General features: G+C 44.1%; 1 protein-coding gene across 1 annotated transcript in view; it reads left to right on the plus strand.

Moving 5' to 3' along the window:
* TXNRD3 (thioredoxin reductase 3) overlaps window positions 1-8,361 on the plus strand; it is a 58,082-nt gene extending 49,721 nt beyond the window's left edge. The window contains exons 14-16 of the mRNA XM_026501505.4: window positions 4,433-4,528; window positions 7,008-7,142; window positions 7,575-8,361. Coding sequence (XP_026357290.1) covers window positions 4,433-4,528; window positions 7,008-7,142; window positions 7,575-7,637 — 294 coding nt within the window. The 3' untranslated portion in view covers window positions 7,638-8,361. The remainder of the gene's footprint in view (window positions 1-4,432; window positions 4,529-7,007; window positions 7,143-7,574) is intronic.
* The last annotated feature ends 1,986 nt before the right edge of the window (window positions 8,362-10,347 follow it).

The raw sequence follows: 10,347 nt of genomic DNA on the forward strand, positions 1-10,347 counted from the left end.
TATGGTTACATTCTGGAGTATTAGGGGTTAGAATTTCAAAGAACAAATTTATTTTGAGGGTGTGACATAATTCAGGCCAAAATAGAACTAAATGAATTTAGCAAAGTTGCAGAGCATGAAAACACACAAAAATTGGTTGTATTTCTATGTGCTTGCAATGAGCTCTCCAAAAAGAAAATTTAAAAACAATTACAATAACATTAAAAAGAATACTTAGGAATAGATTTAACTAAGATGGCAAAAGATGTGTACACTGAAAACTTTGAAACATTGTTAAAAGAAATAAGACCTAAATAATTCGAAAGACATTGAGTGTTCATGGATTAGAATACCGTATAGTTAAGATTTGGGATAAATCAGGGTTAGTAGAGGGAAAATTAAGTCTAATGCAAAACAAGATACTCTTTAATTCCATAAAAATTCATGAGAGTAAAATAACCATAGTTTACTATGTGACTCAGATGTGATTAAAAAAAAAAATAGCTTTACTTACCTAGAAGAACTACAGCATACAGGTAACCATTTACATGTGCAATTTAGTAGATTTTAGTATCTTCACGGATTTGTATGCTCACTACCAGAAAGAAACGTGGCCCCTGTTAGCAGTCTCTCCCTGTGTTCCTCTATCCCCTCACCCTCGGCTCCAGGCAGCCATTAATCTACTTTCAGTCTCTGTAGACCTGCCTGTTGTGGGCATTTCCTGTAAGTGGCGTCATTTAGTATGTGGTCCTTCGTGACCGGCTTCTTTCTCCTAGCGTAAGCTAGTTTTCAAGATTCATCCTTGTTGTGGCATGTGCCAGTCCTTCATTTCTTTTTATTGCTGAATAATAATCCATTATATGGACAATACCACATTTTATGTATCCATTCATCAGTTGACAGACGTGTGGATTGTTTCCACTTTTTGGCCATAAAGCTGCTCTGAGTATTCCTGTACAAGTTCTCGTGCGGACATAGTGCTATCCGTTTTCTTGTCTATACCTAAGAGTAGAATTACTGAGTCACAGGTAACTCTATGTTGAACTTTCTGAGGAACTGGGAGACTGTTTTCCAAGGTAGCTGTACCATTTTACATTCTTAGCAACAACATATGAGGGTTCCAGTTTCTCCACATCTTCGCCAACACTTGTTATTATCTGTCTTTTTCGATTATAGCTATCTGTGGTGGGTTGCATGGTGACTCCCAAAAAGATATGTCCACAGCCTAACCCCTGGAACCTGTGGGTGTGACCTTACTTGGAAAAAGGGTCTTTGCAGGTGGAATTAAGTTAAGAATCTTGAGATGAAATTGTCCTGGATTTTCTGGCCCTATACCCAAGGACAAGTGTGCTTATAAGACAGAAGAGGAGAAGGCCGTGTGAAAGCAAAAGCAGAGATTGGAGTTGTGTAGCTAAAGCCGAGGAACACCTGGAGACACCAGAAGCTAAAAGAGGCAAGGAATTCTCATTTTAGAGCCTTTGGAAGGAGCCTGGCTGTGCAGACGCCTTGATTTCAGATTTCCGGTCTTCAGAACTGTAAGAATATTAACTCCTTTGTTTTTAAGCCATCAAGATGTGGTAATTTGTTAGCACAGCACTGGGAAACTAAAACACCAATCAAGTGGTATCTCTTTACAGTTTCCATTTGCATTTCCCTGATGACTAATGATAGTGGGAGTCCTTTCGTCACCTTACTGGCTAGGTGTACATCTTTTTTTGGACAAATGTCTATTTAGATCCTTTGCCCTTTTAAAAATTGGGTTGTCTTTTCATTGAGTTCTAAGAGTTCTTCATATGTTCTACGTCCAAGTCTCTTATCAGAGAGATGATTTATAAAAACTCTCACCCATTCGGCAGGTTGTCTTTTGACTCTTTTGATGGTTTCCTTTGAAGCTCCAAAAGTCTTTCATTTTGATGAAATCCACTTTGCTCTTTTTTTCTGTTGTGTTTTTGACATCACATTGAATAAACTATTGCGCAGTCCAAAATCATGAAGATTTATGCTTGTGTTTCCTTCTAAGAGTTTTATAAAAGTTTTGGCTTATGAGTTAATTTTTGTGTATGATGTGAGGTAGGGGTCCAACTTCATTCCTTTGTGTGTGAATATCCAGTTGTCTATGAATAACTTTGACTTAGTAAAGGAAACACTGATACTGATCTAGCTGAGAATATAACTATAATTGGGAGGATGGAGGGGTGGTGGGTGGGGCAGGAAGAATGTCCAGTGGGTGGTAGGTGCTGGGGAAGAAAAGGAGTTAAATCCCCCTCTCCAGTAGAGAGAGGCAAGTCAGTAAAGCCTAAAGTGGAAAACTCGACATAAGCATGTTATTTAGAAACATGGAGGTAAATAAAATAAAAGAGGTGAAAGCAACCCAGAGATGCTGATTTCAGTGCCTGGCCCCTTCCCCAGAGATGCTTGGGCATGTGCCGCCCCCCCACCCGGGATTTTAATGAGCAGTCAAGGTTGTGAACCATTGATCCCGAGGTGCTGACTTGGGCCAACTCATGGGCATTTTCTCTTGCCCATAACTCATTTACAAAGTACGTAGTTCTGGAAGGAGAAAGAGTGCTCGCTATGATGTTTATTAAACTGACAGAAGAGGAGAAAAAGTGGAAATACCTTAATGTCTGAAGTCTGCATTTTGGATAAGACAGGCTTCAAATGGTAAAGAATTGAATAAAATGAGACCAACAAAATAAAATCATTTCTACACCAGGCGAATACTACTGCAGCACTGATCTGCTGACCCAGCAGTAAGAAAACATACTCTTTAAAAAAAAGAAAAAGAGAAAGCAGTTGCCTCTGATTGATTGAAATGGGCATGGGAGGCAGAGGTTGTTGTTTTCATAATAGAGCTTTGAAAATCACGTCTAATAATTGTGCATAATTTGATAAATTAAAAAAGAGACAAGCAATAACAGATTCTGAATAAGGAGAGCAGTGGGGAGACGAGTCCTACTAGAGATTAAAGTTTATCATATAGCTGTAGTAATTAAAATCACGCCATAGCGGCAGACAGGTGGACGGAAAGATGAGTGGAGCAGGATATGAAACCCAGAAATTGATTCAAATGCTTAGAAGAACTCATTCATGATAAAGGTGGTAATTTTATTTTAAATCAGTGGGATGAGACACTCAGTTAAGGGTGTTGGAATAAGTGGATGGCCATTCAAGAGACAAGGAAAGTTAGGTCCACACTTCACACCCACTTTGAACCACGAGGACCAAAGATTTAAATAAAATAAAATCTTTCTTCAAAGTACTAAAAGGAACAACAAAGACAGACCACAGACCGGAGAAAGAAGGAAAGGGAAGTGGGGCGTGTGAGCAGAATGGCACAGGACAGCCCAGGAACAAGGTTGCTGTTGGGAAAATCTTGTTTGAAACCCCAGAGCTTTCACCATCTCTTTTCTTAACCTGTATTTTAGGAAATACTGTCTTGAGGTAAAGAAACACTTATCAGAGATTGAAAAGTTTGTATTAAATTATGTGGAAGAGTTTCTCTTCTGTTAAATACAAGTTAAATGTAACAGTTTTTATTACTAGTAACTGTGTTCTATGATGTCTTTTAAATAAAAATCTCATTGTTGTTACCTATGCACCAACAATTGATGCTTCCCTAACATTTAAAATATTTATTTCTGGATGGCGGTTTTTAGTTTTCTTTTTTTACTTCCTTCGTGACTTTCTGCACTGCATTATTCTTGTGATAACCTTGTATCATTTTTATAAAAACAATAATTAAGACAAAATTCAAAATATACATAATCCTATTAAAGAACAAAGAATCAGTATTTAAATCCTTCCACTGTGGATTTTAGTTTGGAATTCATTTCTTCCCTGGCAGCGGACATTAATCCATCACCTTCTTTATGGCGAGATTAGGAGGAACAGGCTGGGGCAGCGTAGCCCCCACGAGTAGAGGATGTGTTGTGCTTTGTCCGGGCTCCCAGCTGACCAGGCCAGATCGAGGGGCCTTACAGGTGCACTCAGAGCACTGGAGGGTGGGCTCTCAAGTAGCAGAGGTGGTGTTCTTAATGGCCGTGAACGGCTGGAACTATTTTATTTCTTCTGCTTTTCCGAGATGTGGTGTGACTGTGAACCTTGTAGGCAGGTTGTAAATTCACTGAAGCAGAATCTCGGTCTTTATTTACCTTCTTAGGTGCCACAGGGCCTACTGCATTGCCCATGTTTGAAAATGGAATTTAATTAATTAGGAGATTTTTTGGACTGACAGCAGAGCAAAAAAAAAAAAAAAGGTCCACACACTTGTGCAGCTGGTATTACAGGAGTGGCGGCCAGATGCTCCCATCAGACGTACATAAGTCGAGATCGTGACACTTTAAATTTGTGAAAGCTGTTCTAGAGATAATCATTTTTATACAATTAAAGAGCGTATCAGGGAGTGGTTTTCACAGACATTAATCTTGGCCTATTTGTCCTTGTCTTGCAGGTGTATCATACTTTGTTCTGGCCCCTTGAATGGACAGTGGCCGGCAGAGACAACAATACTTGTTATGCAAAAATAATTTGCAACAAATCTGACAATGTACGTAATATGATCGGAAGCTAAAAAGCTGTCATTTTAAACTGTCGCTTTTAATCTAGTCTTTGGGTTTGAATGATCTCTTTAAAGACCGCTTTCAGGGCGAGGCAGAAATCCTTCGAAATGTTACCCAGTCCATATGTTTGTGGAGGTTGAACACATGACAGATGGTAATGGGGGTTCACTAATACCATCTCAAAAAAAAAAAATCATTGAAAGTTGTCCCTTTCCAGAGCTATCTAACTTGGCAGTTTAGAGCCAGATGACCTGGGAAAGTTTTGGTCATCAACTAATAAAATGGAGGGTATGTGTGTGCATTTTGTAAATTGACCAAATGTGTGTGAGAAACCTTTAGAAAGAGATGCTTGCATGAAGTGAGAACTAGTTAATTAACTGATTACTAATGAAGGCTTTCATTAAAGAAGAATCAGTGGGGTGGAAAGCCGGTGGGCGGAGGCTCTCTGCCTTCCCCGCTCTTGAGGTGAGCATGGAATTGGTGATAGACGCCTTCGTTATCGTAGTGGAAAGCGCAGCTTCTGCATGACTTGTTTTGTAAAGAACACTGAGCATAGAAAGCAGTAGGACTTCGTTCCTCCCTTTTTAAGAATTTATAACCTGGGAGGTGGAGCAAAATTAGATACGTGTGAACAGTGATAACCGATATTTGTATAAAGTCTACAAAGTAATGGTCATCTTCTCTCGAATCCATCGAATTCGCAGTGTAACAGAAGACAGGTGTCACAGGCTCATGGCCAGTTGGCAGGTGCCCCATTGCCTGAGCAGTGAAGGCACCCAGAGCTCTAGAACTTAGTCCCTTGGCCCTGGCACAGGTGTGCAGGGGATACTGGTCAGAGCGCCCCAGAAACACCACAGGGCTGTGCTCCCCGGGGGTGGTGCCGGTTGTGGGGTGCTCGTTCTGACTGGACATGAGTGATCTGAGCTCACCGTCATGCCAGCTGTGGGAGGCCTCTCCAAAGGGAGCAGGCAGAGCCGGTCTTCACGTACTGCTGCTCCCTGAAGTGAGCGGGACTGGGAGCAGGTTGCTAGAGCCCCTGCCACAGCCAAGATATTTCTGATCTCCTGACAGAGGTGTTCACTGGTGGGCCTGGGGCAGAATTTCACGGTCTTTCCACTCCTCTTTGGACTCCCTGTGCTCTGTCCCTTGCCACTCCCTCCACTCTCTGTCCGCCGCTCTTGCACACTGCGCGCCGTCCGCAGCAGAGCTTGCCCCTCCTTCTACCGCCATCCAAATTGCTATTTCTAGAGTATCACCCTGGTGCTTCCTACCTCCCTGTGGCTCTTGGGTGAAAAGTGTGAATGAGGTTTGCCCTCTCACTTGACCTGCCTTCATTTTATTTGGAAGTGGAGATTTTCATCAGAGGTCCTTTGTGTCTCCAGGCTGCCCCCCTTCCCCCACTTTGCTGCAGGATGCCCCGTCTCAGAGATTCCAGCGCAGGAGCCTTCCGTGGGGCCCCGAGAACTGCCCCTCCTCACACACAGCTCCGTGGCCTCTGGCGGCCAGCCCTGTGAGAAGCGCTGCTCCTGGGGCCCTCCTGTGAGCGCCCGTTACGTGTGCGTGCGGTGGCGTGCGCGTTGTTCTTTCTCCAGAACGTGGCAGCGGAGGTCTCTCTTCTGCCCTTCTGCCTTCTCTCTTGCCTGTTGAGCATTTTCACTGCTGAACATCAAAATGAAGACCCGCGTCTGATGGAAAACCATCGCAGCGCTACCTTGGAGATGCGCTCTGGCTCTGGCTCCCTGTCTTGTGGGTCCGCTCGTCCCCGCGCCCCGTCCCTCCCTGCGCGCAGGCCTGGCTGAAAGCCCCGCTCTGGCCCCTCCTTGATCTCTGCCTAGTTACGTCAGGAGCCGGGTAGCTCGCTTCCTGGGCCAGGAACCACTGCATTTCCAAACCCTGATGCCCTAGAATTATTCCAGCGTTGGACTTTATTTATTTATTTTTAAGATTTTATTTATTTATTCGACAGAGAGAGAGACAGCCAGCGAGAGAGGGAACACAAGCAGGGGGAGTGGGAGAGGAAGAAGCAGGCTCCTAGCGGAGCGGGGAGCCAGATGGGGGCTCGATCCCAGGACCCTGGGATCACGCCCTGAGCCGAAGGCAGACGCTTAACGACTGCGCCCCCCAGGCGCCCCCAGCGTTGGACTTTAATTCAGATTTGTTATGTTGTTGTTTAGCACTATCTCAGCATAATTTGGGAATTTACATCATACTAATGAACTCCTTCATGCAGTGGGTAAATTGCTTGTTCTAGTAAATTTGAGCGCAAATTAACTCTGGATGTGCATTTACTGGCTCATTTAACAGATTCTTACGGTGGTTCAGTTTCATGATAATGTTCTCTGCTCGGTTCAACATTAGAGTTCTTTTTCTGTAGCAGCTGCCGTAAATGTTAACTGTGAACTTGCAATAAATAGACTCCCATTCAGATCATTAACCTACTGGCTTTCTTCTGTTTGCGTTTTCAAGTATCGGGTGATAGGATTCCATGTTCTCGGACCGAACGCCGGTGAGATCACCCAAGGGTTTGCAGCCGCGATGAAATGTGGGCTCACAAAGCAGCTACTCGATGACACCGTGGGAATTCACCCCACATGTGGTGAGGTAGGGAGATAGGGTTGTGTTTTTGCTGATTTCAGTTGGCGTAGTTTGAAAAACTGAGATAAAGCCTATCGTCAGAAAGATTTTGTATTAGTAACTGCTTCATAGATTTTAAAGGTTAATCTAGGGGGCGCCTGGGTGGCGCAGTCGTTAAGCGTCTGCCTTCGGCTCAGGGCGTGATCCCGGCGTTACGGGATCGAGCCCCACATCAGGCTCCTCCGCTAGGAGCCTGCTTCTTCCTCTCCCACTCCCCCTGCTGTGTTCCCTCTCTCGCTGGTTGTCTCTCTCTCTCTAATAAATAAATAAAATCTTTACAAAAAATAAAAAAAAATAAAGGTTAACCTAGATGTAATATTCAAAACGTGTTTTCTTAAAGCAACACTGAAATATTGATGGCTAGATATAAATGTGCTTGGTTTTCTTCCTTTCGAACAGGTGTTTACAACTTTGGAAATCACCAAGTCGTCGGGACTAGACATCACGCAGAAAGGCTGCTGAGGCTAGCCCCGCTGCTGTTTGGGTTTCCTTGTCCTATTCCCATTTCTCCGCAGGATAATAACGCCCCCGGGTAGTGAGTCGGTGCTCCTGCACCTGTTCTCCTGCGCGGGCCGGTGCTGGACCTCTCTCCCCGGCACAGAGATGAGAAGGGCGAGGAGGCGGACGGCAGCGGGCGTGTGCTCAGCGGGCTCGGCTGGCTGGGAGGGGCAGGTAGGCTGCCTCCTTGACGCCTTAGCTCGGAACCGCTGTGAGGTGAGCTAAGGCCGATGCTCTTCCGCGTCAGTATGGAGCTTCCCTCTGAAGGGCCTTGCAAGCGCACAACTAATCCAAGTTAACTTCTCTGGTTGCTAGTGTAGTGTTTTTATCCCCTTGCCTTGTTGTTTCTCTGGAAGTGTTTTCTCAGCGTCGAAACTGACTGTAAAGCAGCGAGCCTCCAGCACGTGGGCCTGAATGTGGGGATGCCGCGTGGCCGCCGAACAGCGGTGTCCTGGAAATGCCTTCGCGCAGCGGCTGCGATGCAGGGTGCGTTCCTAGGAAGTTGCTCATGCTGTACAGGGTTTAGCGAGCCGTCTACACCGTACGCGCGGTCGGACTCCCGCCTCGTGCCTCACCCTCTCCTGGTTCCCGGTGGCAACAACCTTGGAGTCCTCTCTTGTTAGTGTCTCATGTCAGAGACACGCTGTGCATTGATCTTAAGGGTGCTATTAAAAAGTTTTCGATACTGTATGATGTGAAATCTGACTAACTTAAAACTGTTTAAAATGATTCAATCCGTATCTGTTGAATTACAGTCAAGTTCAGTAAATGGACAGGAGATAGGAGATTCTATTTGAATCTGCACACCTGTCAGCATCTAAAAGGCCCTTGAAGTAGGGGTCTATCCGGGGTCCTTTTGGAAAATCTGTTGTTTCTTGAGGAGCACATCGCAGAGTGGCCAATGCAACGAAGGCAGCCAGTGCTCTCTTGAACAGGACATTACCATGAACCCACTCTCGTAGGATTGGATAGCTCTGTGATCAGAATGTCTAGCCATAGGTTTCAATGAAAAATTTGAAGCCATTCAACAGTTGGAAACACCATCTTTAGATGAACCTTTTGCTCCCCTCTCTGGAGGCAGGGAGTGAACAGGGCTGGAGTGGGGATGGGGACCCAATGACCTGACAGAGGTTCCAGTTACTGGGTTGCCTTTTTACTGGGGAGAGAAGGATACAAATATAACTCTGAAAAGTAAGGGTGGTTGTCGCAGTTGCTATAACCCAGGTGGAGACGGCCCAGTGAAAAACGGGAAGATGCTATTAATTTCCACTGGATATGGGGTGGGGGGTGGTTGATGGATCAGAGTTTGATGAAAGCAGCTGTATTTGAACTGAACCATGAGGGACGAATAGGATTTCAAGGATTTGAAGCAATCTGGAGAGGCTCTGAATGATGCTTTGAAGGGTTCATCTAAAATTCTAGATAAAATAATTTTAAAAACTTTTTGTTACCATATTGCTGAGCGACCAGGAGTTTGCAGGACCCCAAATGAAATGAAACCAGAAAGCCTGGAAGGGGGTTCTACCTGCACTCAGCATAATGCAGAAAACCTTAAAGTCCAGGCCTGCTCGTGTGAAGTTTCAAACAGGAAGCCTTTGTGTAAAGCTGGGACCCCTATGGGCTGTACCGCCAGTGGGAGGGTGAGCAAAAAACATACTCTGCTTCCCAGAAAGAAGCAACAAGGAAACTTGGCTATGCTCTTAGGAGGAAGGAAGTAATCCATCCCAAGAATTTTAACCACCGTGTGGGTTGCAGGCTATTGGGAAGGCTAGTTATCTTCCCTTTGCAAGGAGGAGGTTGGACTTCAATGTAAACCTATCTGTAATTGGCTCCCCCTAGTCTCCCTCCCCTTTCATCTCTTTCCTCTCGTCTCCTCTCCTGGGGTAAAAGTGGGCCTGAGATAATGGTGATAGATTAGGTTTACCAGAAGATAAAACTTGTGTGTACTAATAACATACAGATGCATGCAGATTTGCAAGGAAAAATCAACACCGTCTATTATAGTAGAGATTTTAATATTCCTCAGTAATTCGATCAAACACGAGAAAAGTCAGTAAGTTACTGAACCATCGAAAAGAATGAAATCTTGTCGTTTGCAATGTTGTGGATGAAACTAGAGAGTATTATGCTAAGTGAAATGAGTCAGAGAAAAAGAAATACCATATGATTTCACTCATATATGGAATTTGAGAAACAAAACAGGTGAACACAGAGAAAGGGAAGGAAATATAAAATAAAATGAAAACAGAGAGGGAGGCAAATCATAAGAGACGTTTAACTCTATGAAACGAACAGGGTTGCTGGAGGGGAGGGGAGGGGATGGGGTAATTGGGTGATGGGCATTAAAGAGGGCACGTGATGGAATGAGCACTGGGTGTTATATGCAACTGATGAATCACTAAATTCTACCCCTGAAACTAATAATGCAGTATATGCTAACTAAATTGAATTTAAATAAAAAAAATTTTTTTAACTCAGTAAAAATATAGGTTTGAATAATACAATTAACAAGCCCAGCTTAATGAACTCAGAAGAGCATCACATTCAACATGAAAACTTCCTCATGTCAAGCACATGTGGAATATTTATGAAATTTGCCTATGCTAGCCTCAACAAATTTCAGAAGACTGATACCGTAAAGGGATGGGCAAAAGATTTCTGCCGCAGGACTAAC

This window comes from Ursus arctos, unplaced genomic scaffold (assembly GCF_023065955.2).
Source record: "Ursus arctos isolate Adak ecotype North America unplaced genomic scaffold, UrsArc2.0 scaffold_14, whole genome shotgun sequence".
Taxonomy (NCBI): domain Eukaryota; kingdom Metazoa; phylum Chordata; class Mammalia; order Carnivora; family Ursidae; genus Ursus; species Ursus arctos.